This window comes from Crocuta crocuta, unplaced genomic scaffold, assembly GCF_008692635.1.
Source record: "Crocuta crocuta isolate KB4526 unplaced genomic scaffold, BGI_CrCroc_1.0 scaffold290, whole genome shotgun sequence".
Lineage (NCBI taxonomy): Eukaryota > Metazoa > Chordata > Mammalia > Carnivora > Hyaenidae > Crocuta > Crocuta crocuta.
In genome coordinates, this window is record NW_027527429.1 from 2,701,160 (window position 1) to 2,725,193 (window position 24,034).

A 24,034-nucleotide genomic window follows, 5' to 3' on the forward strand; every position below is an offset into this window, starting at 1 on the left:
GGAGGCTGGCCAGGCCCAGCCCTGAGTCAGGCTCAGGGCGGCCACTCTGCCCTGTGGGCACCCCTGTCTTTGCCCTCAGAAAGGGGCGCCTCTGCTCTGCCACGCCCACATCCTAATCTCGACTCCTTGGCATTTAATCCAAAGGGTCTGTCTCAGACCCTGCCGCCCGCCCTCTAAGCTCCAGAGCCTTCTGTGGCTGGGGGGCGGGGCTGGGTCCCTGCTCTGGGCTCTCCGGCTGGCTGCCCTGCCCCCAGTGCTCACAGCCAGTCGGACAGACACTCAGGGACCCCCGAGCTGGCCCCCTCTGGGCTCTGTGCCATCCTCATCACAGCTCAGGACCCCCAAGGGAGGAGCACCGTGTCACAGGTGAGGGGCCTGAACCGCCACCTCGTTGCCCAGGGGCCTGGGGTTGTCCGGTCCCGGGCAGTGCTCTGTGCCCGAGTCCTGACCGCCCGGCCCAGCAGGCCCCGGGCACGGAGCAGGGCCTGCACGGGTCATTCGGACAAAACCGAATCCCTCCCGGTAAGACGCGGGAACTACCCGCACAGAACCGGCAGGGGAGCCCGCTGCCATCCAAGCCAGATCACGGCTTCTCTGCTCAGATTGCCAGAGGCTCCCCAGAGGCCTGACAGTGAGCCGTCCTAGAATATCGGCCGCCGGTCCCTCTCTGACCTCACCTCTGACCTCACACCTCCTTCACTGCACTCAGAAGGTCCAGCCTTCCCCTGGTCCTCCCTTGGGCAGCCTCTTCAGGCCTCAGGACCTTTGCACCTGTTCTCTCTGCTTAGAATCACTTATCCCAAATTCTCACAGGGCCCCTCTCTCATTTCTTTCTGGCCCCTGCTCAGGGTCACCTCCCCAGACAAGCTGCCCTTGAGCACCCGGATATGGAATAGTCGCTCCCCTTCCCAAGGCTCTACCTCTTTCCATGACACCCTCCCTGCTCCCCCCACCCCCCACACCCTGTCAGGCGCCCAGTCACCCTGTCTTCCCCGCTGGAACATAAGGGCGGGAGGGCAGGGCTGGTCCCCCTCACTGCCTAGAACAGGACCCGCACGAGGCAGAGGTGGGGTAAAAACGGTTGGACAAAGGAACACGTGGAACACCCCTAACCCGGTGGGGGTCCCCAGCTCCCTGATCTGGTTCCGCTTCATTGCTGGCAGAGGAGGGAGTGGGGGCCACAGCGGGACACGCAGTGGGGCGCCCAGGTCGAGGCGTGGGCTCAGACCCCACANGGTAAGCACTGACTTCTGAGGGCAGCGACACCCCCCTCTCCCCGTGTCGGCTGTAGTATCCAGGTATGTGGGTGGGGCAATCTCTGGCTGAGAGAGGCAACCTCGAGATTCTCCCCTCCTTCTATACATGGCAGAGAAGAGGTTGCCATGCGGATGGGCAAACTCATTTGGAGAACAGTTACATAGAGAAAGTGTGGTGGCCAATTCTGAACTGCAGTACTTGTCAGAGCCTTTATCATTATTTTTTAAAATTTTTTATAATTTATTTTTGAGACAGAGAGAGACAGAGCATGAGCAGGGGAGGGTCAGAGACGGAGGGAGACGCAGAATGTGAAGCAAGCTCCAGGCTCTGAGCTGTCAGCACAGAGCCCGACGCGGGGCTCAAGCCCACAAACTGCGAGATCATGACCTGAGCCGAAGCCGGACACTCAACCGACAGAGCCACGCAGGCGCCCCTTGTCAGAACCTTTAATGTGCTATGTGCACTGTAACTTTCCAAGATAGGCAGCACGGGGCAGCAGTGTTCCTGGGACCCATTCAAGGAAGGGCTGGGTTGGATTTATAACGGCCTCATGCCCGGAAGGAAAAGGTGGGAGAGGAGCTGGCCTCCTCCAGAGGGTCCTGGGCTGGGCGGGAGCCGCTGAGGGTGGGGGCCCCACCCCCTCGTGGACAATGGCATCTCGGCCCCAGAAGTGACCTGGCTGGGCCGCACAGAAGACTGAGGAGAGGCCAGGAGAGCTTTGAGGGTTGGCTGGGGGCCTTGGGAGAGGGGGGCGGCGGAGGCGTACCTCGGGGAAAGTGGTGGCGCTGGTGGGGATGCTTGGGGGCGCAGAGTAGGTCGTCTGCTCCCTCGGGAGAGGCCGGTCATGCTGGCCAGGCCAGGCTGGGCTGGGAGACACTATTGCAGGGGGAAGGGAAGAAGAGTCAAGGGGCTTCCCGAGCAGGCGGGGAGGGGGGGGGGGGCAGGGCGCCCTGCAGCTGGGGCAGAGCTGGTATTTCCAAGCCTGGGCAGTCGGAGAAGCTGCGTTTTCTCCCCGGCCCTGCCCCTGGAGGAGCGGGGGGCGGGCAGGGGGCCGGGTGGTCTGAGGACCTAATGCAGCCCCGTCAGACCTCTCCTCTCGCCGCCCCTCCCAAAGCATGCCAACACACTGGCCAGGGCCACAGCCTGCGTGAGAAACAGGCCCTGCATCTCACACGCACACACACACACACACACACACACACACACACACACACTCCTGTGCGACTACAGAACACAACCCGCTTCATGAAGCCGTCCTTACCCGCATGCATACGGGGCCTGCTGGGATTTCTCGTGCTGTTCATTGCATGTTTTGATAGCAGGGCCCTAACCCCCGCCAGCCGGTGGCCTGCCCCCGCTAGTCGTGAATATTCCACCTGCTGGGGGCTCCGACCAACAGCAGCAGATCCAGAAGGGGCCTGGGCCCCAGGGACCTGACCTCTGAGATTTACCTCTCTCTGGACAAGCCGAAGCCCAGAGAGGGAATGAGGCCACCCAAGATCACACAGGCAGCGCATCCAGGCCCTGGGGGCCCAGAGCTCGCGGACGGACCCCGGGGGGCTGCGCAGGGGCCAGGTCATTGCGCTTTTAAGAGCCCACTATGGAAAATGCGCATCCTCCCTTTAAAGAAGCGGAGCTGGGGGCTGGGTGGCGGCAGGGAGGACCCGGCCCCGTCCTGAATGTCCCGTGGGCCCAGCTCCCTGGAGTCGATGTTCCCAACCCACCCCTCAAAGGGCCTCAGAGGCGAGGCTGGGGGCGCCCACTCCCCGCACGTGTGGCCCAGGCCAGCCTCTCCTGGAGACGTGTACTCACAGCTGGGGCTCCTGAGGCCCGAGCCCCTCATCCCATCCTCCGGGGAGTGCCTCGCAGCCGACAGCGGTGGCGGGGGAAACGGTGGTGGCGGTGGCGTCATCAGGAGCGGCACCTGGGGGTGGACGGACCTGGTCAGCAGGGGGCCCCGGGGAGCCTTCACTTGGGCCGGGTGGAGGGGGCGTCAGTCAGGCTGGCTGTGGCCCAGGCTCCCTCAGGGTGTGGGGTGGGGGGTGGGGAGAGATGTGCATCTTGGAACAGGGCTTGGAGAGGGTTCAGGGTGCAGGGGTGAGGCTCTGTCCTCCCGTGTCTGTCCACCCCCCCAGGCCCGGTGACCAGGACTCCTCACACGCCCCACGTACTTGTCTCGGTGCCGTCACTCACCGTGCCCGCCCATGCGGCCACCACCACCACCACCACCACCACGTGAACCCCCCCATCTAGAGGCCTGGCTCAGCCTTTCCCCGGAAGCAGCTTAGCCCTGCAGCTCCAGGTGCTGGGTTAGGGCCGCGTGTCCAGCCTGTGCTTACCTCCCTCCGGCCTTATGAGACATGCATGCACATACCTGCACCTGTGCACGTGTGCACACAATCACACACATGTGTACACACACGCACACACGCATACATGCATGTCTATACACATGCACACACCTGCACCCATGCACACTCATACATACACATGCGAGTACACGTGCACGCATAATGTATACATATACATGTACGTGACACACATGCATGCACGCACACATACACATACACGTGCACACATGCACACACACGCTTGTGCACACGCACCCCCCCTCCCTGAGCGTCCTGGACTTCTGTACTGAGACAAAGGCCCTGGAAGGGCACCCCTCGCAGAGGATAGCAGGGTCCCGGCCAGCGGGCACAGAGGGAAACCACGAGGCACTTGGGACACTTCTCAGACCCACAAGCAGGGGCTGTGTGGCTGCAGCCACGCCTCAGAGCAGCGGGGCCACGTCCAGGCCACTTAGAAACAGAGATCACCAGGTTCAGCCCCAGGGAGCTTGATGGTTGGGGAACCCCAGGCCCGACACCGCAGGGGCACCCCAAACTCACCTCTGTACGCTGCCTCGTGTCCGGGGCGAGACACAGACCTGCCTCTGGCCACCTCCCCACCCCCAGCACCGATGGGTGGGCGGCCAGAAAGAGCCTCTGCCCGGGAGCTGTCTCCCCAGAGACTTCTGGGCCCGCCTACTAGCCAGCGGGAGGCATGGGGTGTGCAGGCTGCTCTAACAGTGCAGGGGTGCCAGCAGGGGGCCAGTGCTCACCTCCTTGCCCCTGCGTGTCCCTCCTTAGGCAGCAGAGGAATCTGCCAGGAGGATACCAGAGTCAAACTTGCCGCATTTTGGCTGAAGTTGAAGTCCGGCCGCCGCCGCCTCTTGGACACCAGACTCCGGGGCTCCGGGCGGTGTCGCTGATGCCCTTCTCACACCTGACTGCCCCGGCTGGCGTCTCTGGCCGGTCGGGCCAGGGCTGCACCTCCCTCCGCGAGCACCCCACCGTGGCCGTCAGACTAGAGCTCCTCACCCCTCCTTCCAGCGGACAGCAGAGGCCGGACACGCCCCCAGGCTGGGGGCGCAGAGCCCCGAGCAGGACAGAGGACATGGCTCAAAACAGCCCCACGTGTGGGCCGCGTGGCCTGTGGCCGGGACCCGTGTCAGAAGGGTGTGACCCACGCCGCAGCTCCGTTCGATGCTCTGCTGTCTCTGTCTTAAAATTCTTAATCATTTTGGCGGCACCTGGGGGCTCAGTCGGTTAAGCATCTGACTTCAGCTCAGGTCATGGTCTCAAGGTTTGTGGGTTTGAGCCCCGTGCCAGGCTCTGTGCTGACGGCTCAGAATCCTGCTTCGGATTCTGTGTCTCTGTCTCTCTCTGCCCTTTCCCTGCTCATTCTTTGTCTCTCTCTCTCAAAAATAAATAAACGTTAAAGTTTTTTAAATAAAAAAATTAAATTCTTAATCATTTTTTAATAAGAATCCCCAAATTCATCGTGTACTGGCCCTGTAGGTGATACAGCCGGTCCTGCTGGGGCAAGGCCCTGGGTCACTCTGAGTGTCCCCTTGCTCAGTCCACGTCCCGATCCCACCTCCCCGCAAGGAGGCACCGACCTTCGGTGGCCACCTCAGCTCGGCCATGTCCTCAGAGCCCCTGACCTGCTGCCAAGTGTCCCCAGGCGCGCCATCGCTCTCCCATGCGGGCCCCGAAGCCACGGCAGGAACACGGCCTGGGACCCCATCTGCCCGGCCACCACGCACCTCACACCTCAGTCCTTCCAGGAGCCGTGCGGAGAGCCCAGGAGCCCCGCGCCCGGTGGGCTGGGGAGTGTCCGCAGGCCCCCGGCCCGGGGGGGACGCACAGGCAGGGGCTGGGCTGAGCGCGGGGCTGCAGCTGCCCTGGCTGTCGCAGCTGCCGCCCCCGGGGGGTGCAGGAGGTGTCGCATTAATATTTGAAGGCGGAGGTATCAGGTGGCCAGGCGGGCTCGGGGCGGCTGTGGGATCCCTTACCAGGCACCGCAACCCTCCACGGCGCGGGGGAGCGGACCCTCCGGGGTGGTGGGCGAGCCTCCGATCCCCGGGCCACATGGGAGGGAGAGGCTGCCCAGAGGAACCCTCCGGTACGGCAGCTCCATCCCCGGCCCAGCCCCGGGGAACAGCTGGGGACCAGGCTCGGAGAGGGCAAGGGGTTCCTGGAGGCCCCAGAGCAGGGATGTGGGAGAGCTGGGATCAGAATCTTATTTGAGACCCTAGTCCTGCTCCGGGACACCCTCGAATCACTGCTCCTCTGGTCCAGGGACACCGGCAGCCGGTGGCTGGGCCTGGGCCTCCGGGGCTGCGGGGGGGCCCTGGCGCCGGCTGGGCCTCTCACCCTCCTTCCAAGGATGCGAAGGCCTGGCTGCATTTGTGGGGACAGACCCAGAGCAATCCTGCTGCTCCCCCAGGCCCAGCGGTCCCCAGCTGTGACACACCCCTCCTGGGTGCACAGTAGCCACCTGGGCCCAGGTCACATCATGCTGGGACTTGGTGGGGGGAGAAGGGGACCCAATAAAACATGATGCTTGCTCTCTGCAGGGGGTCTGAGACCCAGGTCTTCTAGCAGCATCCACGACGCAGACACTCGCTGGCTTACGAGCCGCAGGCAGGGTCGGGTCAGACCCCAGACCCTGTGGCACAGCTAGAGAACCGGGCACTGTGGGCCTGACAGAGGGCGGCTGAGCCCCGGGGGCGCCCCTGCCCGGCCAGGACACCCCCTGCTTCCTGCCCCTGCCTGGGAGCCCTCAGCCCCTCTGCTCTCAGAGGTGAGGGGCACGAATCTCCCTCCCCTCGCGGAGTGCAGGCTCAGCTTGGGCCGCAGCGGCCCCACCGGCGGGGGACGACAGGGGAGGCAGGAAGATGGTTTGAGGCCCAGGGGAATGGACTTTGGCCCCCGAGCGGCACCTGAGGCCGGGGGGACCTCAGGGCTGAATCCTGCTCTACCCCTCCCCGAGGGGAAGCGCCGGGGAGTCCCTCCCTGAGCCTGGCTTTCCCTGCCCGTAAGTCAGGAAGGTGAGGAACTGCGGAGGGGGCCTGGCAGGGCCCGGCACCGGTGGGGCTGCGACCTCATCCCCATAGTCACCCCGGAGAGGAGTTCGAACCACGCAGGGTCTGCTATGCAGTTTCCCGGGCGGTGGGAGAACCGGCGTCCTGACTAACCAAACCTGCTCGGAGCCGAAGGAGCACAGGGGCTGGGTCCCGAGCTCTGCGTCCTGCGGGCTGGACACCACGGCCCTCAGACCGGGCGATCGCCCTGAGGGCGGCAGTCGGCTGGGCCTGGGCCGGCCCCCTTCCCGTGGCCTGCTGCGCGTTCCCTGTTTTTGGGGAGATCTGAGCAGTGCTGTGCCCGCCATGCATTATACATAGAGGACAGCCGTGGGCAGCAGGGTTGCACCCGGGCTGAGAAAATCATGACCCACAGATGCGCGCCGGACACCGGTCACCACGGCTGAGATTCAGTTACTGGCTGCAAAGCCAGGCCCCACCCCGCCCTGGAGAGGAGGCCGCCCAGGGGAGTCCCTTGCCCTCTCTGGGCCTCCGTTTCCCCAGCTAAAATGAGAGGGTCCTAGAGTCCTTCTGGACCTAGGGGAGGGACTTAGCCCCCACCGTGCATCCCCTCCACCTTCACAAGGCTCTTCAACCCTGTTTTACAGGTGGTAACATTGAGGCTCGGAGATGCTCAGAACTCTCCAGCACTACTCAGCCAGAAAGACCCCCCCAAACCCGAGGGAGAGGCCACAGGGCTGGGGGCGAGCAGGACAGTCCAGGTGCTCTGGGAGGTGCTGGGGGGCTCTCCCCGCCCTTCTGGAGGGCCGTGCTTGCCATCTGGGGCCACTCTTCTTCAATGTTGCCACCTGGCCGGGACCTCACTCAAACCCGGGCCTGTAGCTGGGAGCCCAGCCCGGGAGCCCCTGGAGCCCCTGCCCCTCTGAGGTCAGAGAGGCCCAGCCCCTCACTGTGCAGAGGGGTGCCTCAGGGCCAGGCTGAGGCGGGGCCCGCCCTCCCTGAGCTGCGGGCAGGGCCTGGCCTTGTTCCTGGGGCTACTCACGGCTTCCCCCGGGCAAGTGCAGCCTGCCCCGTTGTGCAGAAGATGATGGCTTTCGCCACCTCTCCTGAGCCCAGCACGGGAACAGGCCGGTGCGGCGACCTCTGGATATTGCATTTCCATCAATATTGCATTAGGCACACAGCCCCCCCTCCCCAGCCCGGGGGCACACAGCTGACACTCTGCCCTCCCGTGGAGCCAAGCCTGCAAGTGTGCAGCAGGAGGCCTGGGAGGGGGGAGGTGCCAGCCACAGGCGACGGACTGGCACCCCCTGCTGCCCTGGGTGCTGAGAGATGCAGAAGGGAGGCTCCAGTCCTAAGCCTGAGTCCCACAAGCTCCCTGAGTGCCCTGCAGACACAGCAATGAACCTCAAAGGCCAGCAGGGCACTGCTCGTCCACAGGCCGGATTGGTTTGGGGGCCCTGAGAGACCAGAACTCTGTCTAGAATCCTATGGTGATACGAGGGAGACGGCGAGGACAGCAAGAACTCCCAGCAGCCTGGGATGCTCTGCGGCCCGGGGAGGTCAGGGGACACCAGAAACCCCCCACCCTGCCCCCAGCCAGGCCCAGGGAGGTCAGGGGACACCAGAACCCCCCACCCCCAACAAAGCTGGGCAAAGAGGCCGGGGGGTGGGGGTCTGGCAGGGGTGCAGGCACCTGGGGATGGAAGGCTGGGGTCAGGGTTGCTGCCAGGACAGGCTGGGGACGGCCAGAGACCCCTCCCTGAGGCCAGGGGGCACCTGCTCCCTGGTAGCAATGTAGCGCCCGCCCCACCTCCTGATCTCCACTTCCTGGGTGGCCCCGTGACCACACAGGGGCTGGGAGGGACCCAGGGACATTCCTGGATGTGGGCTGGGAAGCCCCTCCTCTCACCAGGACCCCCAAGCTCCACCAACTCCTCAAGGCTGAGCCCAAAAGACAACCTTCTACCAAGCAGTAACGGTGGACTATTCACTACGTACATCGTTCTGTAAATAAATTACTTCAGGCAGTAATTTCTCGTTTCTCAAACCACAACACCAGGGCACCTGTGCTGCCCCGAACCGCAGCGAGCCTGTGTGGGGGCTCCAGGGGGCGGTGACAAGAGGCTCTTGGCAGTGGCCGGGTGACGATCATCCCGCAGGCCCAGGGCCAGGGGGCCTGCCACCGTGCCTCGGTCTGTCCTGGGTGCCCCTGAGGGGAAAATAGGCGCAGCAGCAGCCTGGTGACACCTGGCTGGGGGGGCAGGTCACCCCGTGGACCTCGGGCTCTCACCTGCAAACGGGGCCAGGTGATCCCAGGGACAACTTCTAAAAGGGTGGCCGCTAAAGGAAACTGGCAAAAGCTGTGGCTGGTGGGGACCAGTTTGTCACAGCAACTGCCTTGGGCCTGGAAGGGGGGAGGGACGGGAGGGAGGGACCCAGGGGGCCAGACTCCATGCGGACCACACCGCTGACTCCAAGCCACCTGCTTGTCCGCCCCCCACCCACCGTCTGGGTTTGCCCACTCGCTCACACGCGCATCCGATCCTGCTGCCTTCTGGACGGCCACAGGGCTGGCACCTCACTGAGGCCACCTCATCGGGATCCGCTCACCAAGGACCCAGGGACCTGCTCCTGCCCCCGGCATACCCTCANAGCCACAAGCCCAGCCCTGATCCCAGCCATTGCCCTGGCCCTGTCCCGACCCATCACAGCCCTGGGGTGGCCCCAGTCATGGCCCTGTCACAGCCCGTCACAGNAGCCCCAGCCCCCGCTAGCCGACTTCCGCCGCTGGCTCGGACCTGCCCAGGCCCCTTTTCCCGGGAACGGCATGGCGTGCACAATGAGCTTTGTCTCTAGCTTGGCCATCAGGGCAGCCGGGGCCCCGTCACCCCGGCCCCCGAGGACGGATGGAGACCGTGGGGCTTACCGGCTGGGCCGTCTCCCGCAGGAAGCGGGCACAGTCCTGGTGTCCGTGGTACTCTGCCAGGTCGGCCGCTGTGTAACCATCTTCATCCCGCAGGGAAGGGTCCACGCGGTGGGAGACCAGAGTCTGGCAGCACTGCAGGGAGGGGGCGCACGTGTGACCGCGGGGCCACCCGCCTGCACCCATGGCATTCACCATGTGCAACACAGGGCAGGTGCCATGCTGCCCCATCTCACAGGTGGGAAACTGAGGCTGCCGACAGCTGAGGGACTTGCCCAAGGCCCTGCGGCCTTTCACCGCAAGGACAGGGCTTGAGCCCCCGCCCCCCACCCACAGCTGCCCCATCCAGGCAGCAGCACGCCGTGGTCCCGGGCAGAAGCCGAGGTGTCTGCAGTCAGGCACTGGCCAAGGGCTCAGTGGTCCGCGCTCCGGGTGCCCAGTGCAGAACCCGCGTCTGTTTATACCACAGCGCCCAGAGGTGTGTATCATTTTCAGGTGAAGAAACAGAAAAACAGAATGATGGCCAATTACTGCCGGATTTGTGAGCAGGGGTGGTAGGAATGACAGAGATTTGAGTCTGCAAATCTGTGAGGCGGCTGTGCCAGCAGCAAAACGGGTGGGCAGATAGATCGCATCAGGGAGAAACAAGTCCCCAAGGACAATGTAAAACATGGGCTAAATAGAAGTCATCTCCCTAAAGCATCAAGTGGTTAAGCAGGACGTGAGGAATGACCAGGCGAGTTCAGGAAACGTGGACTATCTGGAGGGATCGACTCACCACTCAGAACTGTTTGCCCTAAGAGCACCCTGACGCAGGACAGACGGTTATGACCTAAGTGGTTCTTTTGACAGCCTCGTGGGACAAGGGAGACCAGCCAAAGCTCAGGGGCTTCCAGAGGTGAGGGCTCTACCCTCATAGAAGAGGTAAACCAGAAGCCAGCCAGCCCTCTGCTTCCCGCCACTTGGTAGTCCAGGGAACATCAAGCCTGGAATGTGGACTGAGATCCTGGGCTCACAATTCCGGTGGGTGTTCGACAGGCAGAAGGAAATAAGATCTCCTCCAAGGCCTCACGTGACTCCTACAAATTATTTTTCAAATATAAGCTCCAGCATACAGTCAGACAAAACCAGGAGCGCAAAGAAGTAAGACACCAGGACCAGAACCAGAAGATCCAACCGACAAGGAAACAGACACACAAAGACCTGGTTAACAACTAACAGACAGACCACAACAGTGCTTCCTAATTTCAAGGGAATAAAAATCAAGCTTGAAAACATAGGCATGGAATTTTAAATGATAAAAAGTGAGGAGGTGGATTTGAGAAATGAGTATCAGTAGGTCGGAATATGGAAACCATAACTGCATTAAAAATCAAAGCTGTAGGATTAGTAAACAGAAAATTGGACAGAAGGAGCCATCCAGACACAGCACAGACAGACAAAAAGATGCAAACAAAAGCACCAGGTGACACAGGAGGGTCTAAAATATATGTGGGGCACCTGAGTGGCTCAGTCGTTGAGCGTCTGACTCTTGGTTTTGGCTCAAGTCATGATCTCACAGTTCACGCTGCCCTTCACGCTGGTGGCATGGAGCTTGCTTGGGATTCTCTCTCCCTCTCTTTCTGCCCTTCCCCTGCTCCCTCTCTTTTCTCTCGTTCTCAAAATAAATAAACTTAAAAAATCTTCTTAAATGAAATAGGTATAATAGCAATCCTAGAAAGAGATAAGAAACAGTATGGGTGCACAAGTCCCTAAAGAGATAATGGCTGGGAATTTTACGGGACTTCAGGAAGCACCAAAGCACAAATTCAAGACGCTCAAGCAATCCCAAGTGGGAGAAATAAAAAGCATTCCAAGTCAGGTCATATCCGTAGTGCCATTGCAGAAAACCAAAGACAAAGTGAAAACCTTAAAAGTGACAAGAAAAAGAATGATTATCTTCAAAACCATGGCCCCTCTCAGCTGACTTTTTTGTAGAAACCACAAGGCAATGAATGAATGACGTTTTCAAAGCAGCGAAAGAAATAAGCAGAAACAACCAAGCTACAATTCTATCAATTCTATACCCAGCAAAACTATTCTTCAGTACTGATGTTGGAATAAAGATGTTTCCAGGCAAACACACAAACAAAACAAAACCAAGCATTGGCCAGCAACAAACCTACACTAAGGGAACATCTGAGGCATCTGCTTCAGACTGAAGGACGGGGATCATAGATGGAAGGCTGCAGATGCCAGAAGAATGAAGATGACAAAGCGGTAAATTTGTGGATAAGCTTAAGTAAGCCATTATTCTTGACTGAATGGAAAACAATCATGTCAGGGTTTTTGAAACTGCAGAAATAGAACACATTAAAAATGGTGACCCCATCACATTCTAGCTGCATCCACACCGTGCAAATTTTCTTGCTCCTTTCCTTATGGCCCCTAGGCTGTGCCTTGAAAAGCTCAAGTCTGTCCCCAGGGAGCTGGGGTTGCCGGGACCATCGTGCTCACCTCGTGGAGAAAGCTTTGCCTGAGGGATGGGGAAGCAAGCCCTTCGCACGCACCTCACACACCAGACACCATTCTGGAGTGACACGCGGACCACTGATTCAGTCCCAGTGTCACCCTGTGAAGTTGATTACTGCCATTATACATTAATTGATTAATTGAATNGACAAGAAGCCTCCCCAAGGCCACAGTGCTGGGGAGCGGGGCAGCCTGGGTTCACAGCAATGGCGCTGAGACCCCACGGTCTTCCTCGGCACTGGATGGAGGAGCATCACAGGATGGTGCAGGGCCAGAAGAGACCTCAAGGAGAAGTTAGCCCAGGGTCCTCCATGTCGTCAGCCCCAATACCCCCTTTTGGTTACAAATATTTTCTAATCCCCCATTCACTATTCTAACACGAGCTCCNTAATGATTATTATATTTGTTTAAATATAATATTTATTATATTTTATAAACATTTAATAACTATAACATTTTATTAATAATAACTGTTAATATATATTAAAATAATTACTATTACATTTTAATATAGAGAAGAAAAAAATAATTTATAATTTTAAAGACATGCATTTTACTATGTGAATATTTGGGCACGACTGCACCAAACACAAAGTCTGATGTCGGTATCACAAAAAATTGAGAAAGACCATTGAAATGGACAAAACAGATTACTGTGTGTCCTGCTTAGGACGCTCTTGTGGTTATTTCTGCCTTTTGTTCACTGCCTTAGAGCCAACTACTCTGCAAGTTGTAAAAAAAAAAAATGTTCATATTATAAATGACTCTTGTCCAGAGAAAGGCAAAATGCAAAATGTGTCCAGTGGAATGCAGCTGACTATTTCCCTATCAATACTGACTGGTTTTACATCTATTTGTCTATTTGTAAACTCACTCCATCATTCCTTACTTGTGAAATATTTGTTTGTTTATTACTGGCTATATGAATTACTTGTTTTCTTATTAATTAACGAGTGAAATAAACGTCTTTGACAGTCTCATTTTATAGTTGAATGAGCACCACGATTACAGGCGCTCTTAAAAGTCATCCTCTAATGTCCCATATGTGAATCAGTGCAGATTCTATAGTCACATTTCCGACTGCGGAGGCTCAAACATCAGGCCTGCCATTGCCATCGGCAATACCATTTTCCCAGAGAGCGAGGAGTTCTTAGTCAAGTGCTAAATAAAACAAAATACTATCTGCCCTCAACATGCACAGTGGGACCATTCTTGGGCAGGTCTATGGGTACTAAAACTATGGGAAGTACTGGTGTGTGTGTGTACACACATATTTGCATGTAGATTCCAAGCTTAGAAAATTACACATACTTGAGTTGGGTTCAAAGCTCAAGTAATTATAAACAGGTTTTCCACCTACACGGGTGTCAGAGCCATTGGAAAGTTGTGTGGGGCATGAGACTTGTCATGTTGTGCAGGCTTGCCTGGTGAATAGCAGGGTCCCTAGGGTCCCCTCCACCACAAGAGCACCTTGATCACCTTAAATTTCCAACACCCACCACAGAGGGTGCTGCCCTGTGGAGAACCAAATCCTCCTTGGTCACATGCTAAGCAGGTGCTCATCCCTATGTGTTGGATGAGGGAGTATCTGAATGAAGGAGAGCGAACGGGCGACCATCAGAGGCTCTGACCGGTTAACCTCTCACAGGTGCAGAAAGTCGACTGAGGCCATCGTGCTCGGGATGCCTTCAGGGGCCCCTACGATACCCGGGAAGCTCCCTGCTTGAATTGGCAGCAACTTTACGTTAGGTAGAGAACTACCAGAGAGTTAGAACCACTTTTCTAAACCTCGAGGGAACCTTATTTACACCCGTCTTCTGCGGTTTCCTTGTCAACCTCAACGCCAAAGCCCCAACCACACCCCCTCTACTGGCAACTTCCTGAAGGTGCCCCCCTCTCGAGACCCCACAAGCCTCCGGATGCACTGAGCCCCCGCTCTCTGTTCTAGCAGTCTGGCCCTGTCTAGCCCTCTCGCTCGCCAGAAACCCTGCTCCTTCCCACGTTCAAATCACCGCAGTAAGAACCATCGTCTCTACGAATTCTTCCTAGATTAGCTCAGCTAATGTTAATCGCACAGATTGTTCTTGAAATTGTACCTTAGAATCACCTGGGGTTCTTTAAAAAGTCCTGCTACCTGGGGGCTCCACCTAGAACCAATTAAATCAGGATGTCCGCGCGAGTGGGGTCCAGGTGTTAGGATATTCCCAGCCTGTCCTGGAGATTCTCAGGGCGCAGACACCTTCGAGAACCAGTGTGCTAGCACGATACACTGCGTCTAAAATCCCAAACTAAATGTTAGCAAATTAAATCTGGCTACATATAAGAGAGATGAGATACCACAATCAGGTGGAGTTTGCTCCAGGAATGCAAGGTTGGTTTAAGAGTCATCGAAGTAGAAAGCAAGGTCTTGAAGAGCTATCTGTACACCCACTTCCACTGCAGCATCATTCACAAAAGCCAAGAGGTAGAAGCAATCCGAGTGCCCACTGTATGATGAATGAATAGAGGCAATGCGGCCCTTCCACACAACAGAATATCACTCACCCTTAAAAGGGAAGGAAATTCTGTCCCGTGCTCCAACACGGATGAAACTTAAGGATGTTCTGCTGAGTCAAACAACCCAGTCACAAAAGGATAAATACTGTATGATTCCGCTCATATGACACCCCTAGAATAGCCACACTCCTAGGGACAGAAAATCACAAGGCGGATGCCGGGGGCTGAGGGAGGGGAGTGGAGAGACGTTCGATGGGGACGGGGTTTCAGTTTTGAGAGAAGACAACCCAGAGATCTGCTGTACAACAGTGTGCATATAGTTACATCACTCCACTGTATGCCTAGAGACCGTTAGGGGGTAAGTTCTATGTTTTATATTTTTTAGCTCAGTTAAAAGAGCAAGTATGATTCAAACCATTCAAAGAATAAAGAATGTGATATAGAAAAACCAAAAAAAAAAAAAAAAAGAAAAGCCAAACAATCATTGCTCCCCTTTGGAAGCTGCTAGGACACCAGCTCTTTATTCTGAGGTTTTGGTTTTAAAATCAGCAGGAACGGGGCACCCGAGTGGCTCAGTCAAGCTAAGCATCCGACTCGATTTCAGCTCAGGTTGTGATCTCACAGTCGTGAGTTCGAGCCTGGAACTGCGCTCCTTGCTGGGAGTGGAGCCTGCTTATAATTCTTTCTCTTTCTCTCTCAAAACAGACAAACAAAAAATGGGGGGCAGGGAGGGGGCGCGAGGGGGGACCTGTCCCAGCTGAAGAGCCTAAGGAGATGTAAAGACTAAATGTAGTATAAGGGGACACCCTGGGGGCTCAGTCAGTTAAGCATTTGGCTTCGGCTCAGGTCACGATCTCCTGGTGTGTGGGTTCGAGCCCCGTGTCGGGCTCTGTCCTCACAGCTCAGAGCCGGGAGCTGCTTTGGATCCTGTGGCTCCCTCTCTGGCCCTCCCCCGCTCCTGCTCTGTCACTTTCTCTCTCAAATATAAACATTAAAAAAAATTTTTTTAATGTAGTATGGGATCTTGGGGGTAATTCCGGAGTAGCAAAAGGACATTAGGTAAAAGCTAAGGAGATCTGAATGAAGTATGGACTTTGTTTAGTAAGATTGTATCAACGCTGGTTCATTAACTGTGACAAATACACCATGCAAACTAAGTTGCTAATGATGGGGGAAACGGATGTGAGTCTGTGGGGAGTCTCTGTCTGTGTTAATGTCTCAACCCTTCTAGGAATCTAAAATCATTCTGAACTATTATAAAATAAGCATTTGTTTTAAAGTTTCGAGGGAGATGAAGCATTATCCTCTGTTTCCTGGACGAAGGGTGTTTCTGGAACTGTTTATGGATTAAGAGACTCAACAGACAAATCTACAGGGCGTGGCTCTTGTTCAGCCCCCGATTACAATTCGGTCCGGGAGTGGATGTTGGAAGGTATCAGCACGTGAAGGTGAGGTGACGGTAGCACCTTACTCTGGATTATTTTTAGGTGTGATAGTGGTGTGAGGCCGTGATAAACAAATCTCTAGGAGATGTTTGCTAAGGTCTTTCCTTCCTTCCTTCCTCCCTCCCTCCCTCCCTCCCTCCTTTCTTATTTCTCAATAAAACACTGTGGCATCTCTGGTTTGCTCTTAACTAACACTGCGGGAGGGGGCGGGGCTGAGAAGGACCAGTACCCAGAAGGGCAAGATGCTGATCCCGCCCACCTTTGTGAGTTTAGAATTTCCATAAGGAAGAGACGGAAAGGAAATCTGTTCTCTCGGACCCTTGACTCGTCTGTTCAACTTCTTGGGCTCGTGTAGAGCGTTTCGTCCAAAGGAAGCCACCGCCACGGGCCTTTCTGGGCCGCACCGCACCAGCTGGGCTCAGGGCTCCTCGGTCCCCTCACCTCCTCGGACACTGCTGTGGTCACGTAGCGGTCTGTGGTGTGTGCTACGTGAGGGGAGAGGGGAGAAGAGCCACCCTCTTCTCCCGGGCCTGCCTGCCTGCACGTGAGGACTCTTCTGGCCCCGCCCGAGGCGCCCCCTGCCCTCCCACCCGCTGTCACCTCCCTGGGATGGAAACTGGGGCTGACGGAGCTGGGGGCCAGCCTGCAGGGCTGAGTGGTGGCCTGAAGGAGGAGAGACGGAGGGTGGCTGGGGTGGAGCGAGGGGAGGAGTGGAGAGTCAGAGGGAGAGAAAGACAATGTTCACGGTGGGGCCGTGGGCTGGGATGGGGTCTCCTTTGTGTTTTTTAAAAGGAACGAGTGTCTTCCCGTGACTCTCGCTTGCGGCAGTTTCTTTTCCATCGGGCCACCTGGGCCCCAGGAACACTTTGGCTTCCGGCTGGGAACAGCTGTCCAGAAGTGTAGACCCCAGAGGGGGTACTCAGCTGCACCTCAATAAAGCCTCCCTCGCCCCCGCACTAGCCCTGCCTGGCACCCTGCTCACGGCTGCGGCGGGCTGGGCCCTGGGGCCTGTGGGGGGTGGTCCCCCTTTGGAGACCCCTGTGTGGGGCGGGGCGGGGCGGGTGGAGGGGAAAGCTTTGTTCTGCTCTTAGATATTCTCTGGCTGTGACTTTACGTGAGGTCCGTGTGTGGGTGGTGCCTGTGCTGGGGCCACGGGCCGGTGGCTGGGTCTCTTCTCGACATAGGGCCTTAGATATTTATTTATTTAAAAACATTTTTTTAAATGTGTATTTATTTTTGAGAGACAGACAGAGCACGAGCAGGGGAGGGGCAGAGAGAGAGGGCGACACAGAATGCGAAGCAGCTCCAGGCTTCAAGCTGTCAGCAGAGCCCGACACGGACTCAAACTCATGAACCGTGAGATCATGACCTGAGCCGAAGTCGGACGCTTAGCCAGCTGAGCCCCCCAGGTGCCCCTATTTATTTATTTTTAAAGTTTATTTATTTATTTTGAGAGAAAAACAGCACACAAGCAGGGGAGGGGCAGAGCGAGAGGGACAGAGAATCCCAAGCAGTGGGGTTCGAACTCACAAACCTTGAGACTGTGATCTGAGCCGAGATCAAGACCCGGATGCTTAACTGACTGAGGCACATGCAGGCGCCCCTGGGTCCTAAGTATTTAAACATCACCCCTTCCTACTCCAGGCCTCTAGGTGTCCGTTTCCTAGGGACCGGGCCATGTGAGTCCCCAAGATTTTTACTGGATAATAGCACAAGGGCTAACCTCGCACCCTGCTCAGCCCGGCTCCCAGAGCTCATGGCCAAGGGCTGTCCCGGGCGGAGCATGAACCCCAGGACGCCACACACCAGTTTCCATGCATGGGAAGGGAGGGGAGCGTACGCACGGAGGGGACAGCGTGGATTTTGATCCCAGTTAGATCAGAGTGTGGATCCTGGGCAGTGACTGTCCTCCGAGCCTCACTTTACCTGTCTGTAAGATGGGAATCAGGACGCCTCCCCTGCAGGGCTGAGTAACTTAGGTAGGCAGCCCCTGGGCTCTACCGGGTGGCCTCCCACATGGCCTGTATTACCTCCAACTGCCCGTTCTCTGCCGCGTCGTGGAGGGGGGTCCCACCCCAGGAGTCTGTCACGAGGGGGGCGCCCATCAGCAGGAGCCGGTCTAGAATGGGTGTGTGGCCGCCTCGCGCTGCGAAGTGGAGGGCCGTGGCCCCCTCGTTGTCCCGGGCCGTCAGGCCAATGTCGGTGAACGTGACCTGGGGAAGGTGAGGGGGGGGACCAGCTGAGCAGGTGACCACTCCCAGGGAGGGGAGGGAGCCAGGAGGGAGCCCTCTGCCCCGAGGCCCCAGGGACAGCCCCGTGACCCGCGCTGCTGCCGGGGAAACGCGAGGGGCTCTTCTAGGCAGATTCTGCCCTCCTGACGGAAGGGGCTGGTGGGTGTGGCGTCGCCCCGTTCCCCCTCTTCCTGCCTTGCGTGTGGCCGACTCTGACCACACCAGGAGAAGATGCAGCCTGGTGGGCCGGGCGGCTGATCCCAGTCAGTGGCCTTTGCTGCTTCTGTGTGGGAGGGACAGCGAGGACGTCTAGTCCGGCTGCCGCCTGCAGCCATGGGCACCACCGGCCGATCCAACGGTCAACCGCGTCCACCAGGAAGCGGACGGTGAGCCGGGAACAGAGCCCAGGGGAGGGGCTGCCCAGCCCTGGAGAGGGTGAGCCAGGGTAGAGGCTGCTGGGAGGGGGCGGCAGGGGGCCGCCTGGAAAGGCCTTTCTGGGCCTGAGAGCCCAGGGCCCCGCTGCTCCTTCCCTGCGATGAGCCCCGGTGCTCCCTGGGGCTGGGTGGACACTCATCCCTCCTGCCCCCCTGCCGCCACTGCCTCCAGATGCTGCTTCTGCCCCAGCAAAGCCCCGTGGCTCAGCTCCCAGTGCTCAGCACCTGCTCGTGCACGGCCCCGAGGCCAGACAGCCAGGACTCAGGTCAGGAACCCAGGTGCGGGGCAGGCACGTAGCTAGGGTCAGACCCGCGGGAGACGGGGCCTGAGGACACGTCCCCCAGGGAGGTCAGGGCGGGGCTGCAGGGCTCTCGCCTGGGAGGCAGGAATAGCTGTGGGACGGGGGCTGCCGCGGGGACACGGCCCAGGGACACGCCCCTGCCAGGCGCCTCGGGGCCGAGCGCCAGCCTCAGAGGGAGAGTGGCAAAGGGAGGTGGGGGGGGGGCAGGCAGGCACGTGGAAGTGGCTGGGGGAGTGAGGCCAGCCTGCTGGAGGGCGAGCCTGGAGCGGAGGCCCCGTGGGAAGCGAGGGAGCTCCTGAGTCAGGGAGGGCTGTCCTCTCCACCGGTGGCCATCGTGACCTTCAGGGATGCGGTCACACTGGCTCAAAGTCCCTCGGTGGCTCCCAGGTCCCTCAGGAAAGAGTCCTGGTCCTCTCGGGGCCTGTGCCTTTCCCAGCTCGCTCCACCGCCAAGTCAGGCTCATCCCCAACTTGCACTACATGCCAGGCCCCCTCCTCGCTCTGGGTGCCACCCCTTGCCCAGCCACCTCCCTTTTGGGCCCACCTCCTGTCCCTCCTCAGGGAGACCCCCCGCTCTGAGACCCCAGCGGGCCTCTGTGTTGAACCCTTGAGGACCCCAGAGACCTCGCCTGGTCTGTTTTTCTGTGGCGAAGGCACATCCTGGAAAATGGCACCCCTGCCCCCAAGCTGGGCCTCGCTGGGGGTCTCAGGGCTTCCTTCCATGGGGCCAGAGGGGAAGAGCACAGCCGACACAAGTGGCCGGATGGGCAGGGTGGGGAACTGCTGTCACCCAGTGCTGGCTTCAGGGCCCCCAGGGCTCCTGGGGGGGGGGGGGCGCTCCAGTCAGAGCTGGGGGCTCCGGGCTGCACTCCCTGAGTGCACACAGTGGGGCTCGAGCGATGGCCGGGGACATCTGATCCCCGACAACCCTGTGCATCCCCAGTTTTCCTGTGGGCAGACAGGCCCAGAGAAGTGGGGCCCCGCCCCGGCCAGGCCCTGCTTGCTTGGGGGTGACTGTGGGGCCAAGGAAGAAGCAGGTGCCGGCCTTCCCGGACCTCCTCCATCGACGCCCCCGGTGCCCCCTTACCAGCCAGACGACAAGCGAGTAGTGGCCACGGGCGGCGGCAGCGTGCAGCGCGCTCATGCCGTCGAGGGCGCGCAGGTGTACGTCGGCACCACAGTCCTTCACCAGGAACTGCGCCAGGTGCAGGTGGCCCTCCTGGCAGGCCAGGTAGAGCGGGGAGGCCCCGCTGCGTGTCCGCCGGTTCACGCCGCTACGGGGGAAGGTGAGGTTCAGAGCATGTGGTTGGGGGTTGCAGGAAGCAGGGGCTGCCCCGGCCGAAGCCCCAGATCAAGGGGAGGGGAGGCCGCACACTTGACCGGCCTGTTTGTGCCCAAGCCCCACCTGTGGGGTTGTGCGGGTTGTGCACTGCCCAAGGGCACCGGTGGCGCCCCTCCCCCACCACTGGAATCCTGGAATCCAGCTGTGCGCACTGCGCTCCCCATGAAGCTGTTCATCTGTTCGCAGCGCTGGGCTTGCTGGTGGGGCCCCTCCTTAGGGGTGAACAGCCCAGTGGGGCCTGCAGCAGGCAGCTCATCGAACCTCGGTAGCCCAGGCCCTGCCCTGCAAAACGTGCCCAGGGCCTGGCATCCAAATTCCAGGCCCCGGCGCAGGCGCCCCCAGGGCCTCTGCCTCTGCGCTGCTACAGGGCCCGCTGAGCCCCTGGCCCCTAGTGAAATGCTATGGGGAGGGGCAGTCCCTGACCCACAGCCCGCCGGTCCCCTGGTGCTGCAGCCTTCACCTCTGGCTCCCGTGCAGTGCCGGTGGGAACGGGAGCCTCGGGCGGGAGACACTGCACGCACACTAGTGTGTTTTAATGTGAAATCTCCAGGTTTTCAGCGGTAGAAACTACTTTAAATACGGTGAGTCTGAGACACTGTGAGGCCGGCCAGGCCCGCGGCGCCCAGAGTGTCTGTAGAAGCAAGTCCCTGAGACCTTTGCCGAGGCGCTGGGATCGGGAGACCAAGGAAGAGAACGCCGCTGGGCTGTGCCAGGGCTTCCAGGGCACACGCATGGGGCAGCGGAAAGGCCAGCCACTCCCACAAGAGGCCCCTGAGGAGACGAGGCACGGCCAGAGGTAGGTGGCCCCGGGGGACAAAGGCCAGGTCAGGTGTGGGGCGGACGTGAACTCCCACAGTTGCTGGACAGCAGCCCTGGGAATGGGTGGTGGGCAGGCCATGGGCGTGGCACCCCTAGGTGGCCCATCACCGTGCCCCCAGCATCCTTTGTGTGGGGCAAAGACTGGAGAGCACTCACGAAGAGGAGGGGACGGTGCCGCCCCTGCCACACCCAGCTCGCCCACCCGGCAACTCGCGCAAGGGGCACAGGGCCACCGAGACGGGACTGGCTGTCCCGGAGGGGTTCGTGGTGTGAGGATGGGACAGTGTGGCCGGACAACCTGTGGTGACCTGATGGCGGCCTTGGCACCCTCCTGCGAGCTCTGTCGGGCCTATGCTCCCTTACAGGTGACTTGAGAGTCCCCCACCTTCCCAGCTGGGGGAACCCAGGCCCCAGGGTGGCCCTGAGGCAGAGCGGGAGCTGTCTGGACACCACATGGCACTTCCTGGCCGTCCCCGCTGCCCCCCCACCGCAAGAACGTGCCCGAGTGTGCCCGCTGTGCCCGGCCCGGCACCTGCAGGGTCAGGGTCCTTCCCTGTTGCCTGTCCCCAAGCCTCCTCCACCTCCGCCCCTGCTCGGGCTCCACACTTGGCCCTCCCCGCTGCTGCACATACTGTGCCTGCCACCCGCAGGTGACAGGCCCATCCCCCTCTAACCCCAGGGCGCCGCCTCCTCAGAGGCCGGACAGGCAGCGCCCTGGCCCCTCACCTGCTATGGGCGGCGGCCAGGAGCTTCAGGCAGGTCAGGTCCCCGCTGACGGCCGCGTGGTGCAGAGGCAGGGCCCCCTCCCGCGTCTCCAGCGTGGCTGCGTGGCCCTCCCGGAGCAGCCACTGCACCAGCACAGGGTGCGCGAAGCGGGCGGCCAGGTGCAGCGGGGACACCCCCGCGTCATCTTGGTCCTGCAGGGGCACAGAGGGGCCGTGAGCGGTGGCGGGCCGGACTCGCCCCACCCCCTGGGGCGGCACCCCCCAGCGACCGCCTGCCCTGCGAGCCCGTGCCATGCCCTCCCTGCCGGCTGGGCCAGCCCACCTACCGGAGGGGGGAGGCGGAGGAGGAAGCAGGGCGAGGTGGTGGGGAGGAGGCAGGGGGAGGCAGGGCGAGGACGGGTCCAAACCCGGGACCCCGCTGCACCCGGGCCTCTCTGCACTCGGCTCGCAGCCGCGAGAAGGGCTCCCGCAGGCCCAGCCATGTCCACGTCAGGCGCTGTGGCCTGCTGCCTGTCCCCTACCCGTGCCGGGCACCCACCTGCCACCCTGGGGCCTCGCGGCCGGAAGCATTCTCACCACAAGTGCCCACACACCGGTGAGCTGTGTCCCCCGAGGCCCAGAAGTGGAGATGCCCCCCCTCCACGGCCCCTCGGGTTGGGGGGAGATCTGATGGGGACGGTGGTACAGAGGCCGCGGCACACTCGGCTGTGACGGGTGAGTCTGCCCTGTCCCGGGACAGCGTGACCGAGGGAGGGCGCCCTCGTGCCCTATCGGAGCTTGCTCACTGGCCTCCCAGTCCCCCGGCTGCACAAAGGGACACCGGCTGGCGGGGACAGGGAGGAGACACGGAGACCCTCCTTCTCACCACGAGGGCTCTTGGCCCACCCCCCACCCCCACACAGCAGGGCTTCTGCCATCACCCACCAAGGTCCCCGGTTGTCCAAGCCGGTGCCCACAGCTCCTGAGGCCCTGCTCACCGCACTTCTTTACAGACTGCTTTCTAGACCCTGTGGGAACAGGCCCCATGGGCCAGGCCTGAGGACCCTGGCAAGCCCCCCACTGCCAAGGCCAGGCACCCAGCTGTGGAGGCCAGGTCCCCCTGCGTGGAGGCCAGGCACCCTGGTATAGAGGCAGGTGCTCAGGTGTGGAGGCCCAGGCTCCCTCATGTGGAGGCCAGGCACTCAGCTGTGGAGGCCAAGCTCGCTCGTGTGGAGGCCAGGTGCCCCGGCGTGGAGGTAGGCGTGGGGAGAGTGCGGCCGCTCTGCGCGAGCAGCCCCAGGGAACATGAGGTGGCTTAGGAGGTGGCCTTGGCTTACAAGGGCTTTGTGCCGGTTTGGGGTGAGGTGGGCGTGGGGCAGGGACTGTGGGGCTTGCACGGCGAGTCCCTGAAACACAACCCACGCAGGGCTGCGGTGCCCGGGGGAGCCCAAAGCCCTGCGCCTCCAGGTCCACAGCTCCTGCCTCCCCCAATCCACGTGGACGCTGGCCCCAGCCCGGCCGCCGTCCCGCTCACCTGCAGGCCACAGCCTCCGTCGCGTACCAGCCAGCGCAGCTCAGCCAGGCTGCCCGTGGCCGCGGCGTCGTGCACCGGCGTGGCCCCGTTGTGGGCCCGCTGGCTGCCGGGCAGCTTGGCCTCCTGCACCAGGAACTTGACGCAGGCCAGGTGGCCGGCCCGGGTGGCGTGGTGCACCAGGCCGGCCCCCAGGGCGTCCACGATGCCCGGGCCCAGGGCGCCGGCCTCCAACAGCAGCTTCAGGGTGGCCAGGTCCCCGTCCTTGGCGGCTGCAAGCGCCCGCTGCTCCTCCATCCTCCGGCCTGGCCACCCGGCGGCTCTCAGCGGCTCACGCACGNATCCTGCGGCTGGACCGTGGCCGGTCCCCCTTCGGAGCAAGCGCTAAGGAGCCGTGGCGCGCTGTGTCTGCTGAGGTGGACTTCCCGCCTCTGGGGCGTGTGCACCGCTGCACGTGTCCTTCCAAGAAGGGGCTGGGCTTCCCAGCATCCGCTGCCTCGAGTCTGGGCAGCAGCCTGAGGTCATGCTGGCCGGAGTTGGGGGGGGCCACCTGAGAGACTCCTCTCATGGAGGGCAGAGACCCTTCTCCAGGCAACTTCCCAGCACATGGGCTACAGTCTAAGTGTTCTGGCCACGTCCTCACCCAGGGGGCCGAGGGCCCTCAGC

The 24,034-nt window shown here is 60.3% G+C and overlaps 1 protein-coding gene across 1 annotated transcript in view; it reads right to left on the reverse strand.

The window, feature by feature from the left end:
• The window catches only part of ESPNL (espin like), a 25,470-nt gene extending 1,805 nt beyond the window's left edge, over positions 1–23,665 (reverse strand). The window contains 7 exon segments of the mRNA XM_077758368.1: positions 1,842–2,133; positions 3,073–3,181; positions 9,558–9,689; positions 18,037–18,219; positions 20,060–20,246; positions 21,860–22,050; positions 23,372–23,665. Coding sequence (XP_077614494.1) covers positions 1,842–2,133; positions 3,073–3,181; positions 9,558–9,689; positions 18,037–18,219; positions 20,060–20,246; positions 21,860–22,050; positions 23,372–23,665 — 1,388 coding nt within the window.
• Positions 23,666–24,034: the final 369 nt, after the last annotated feature.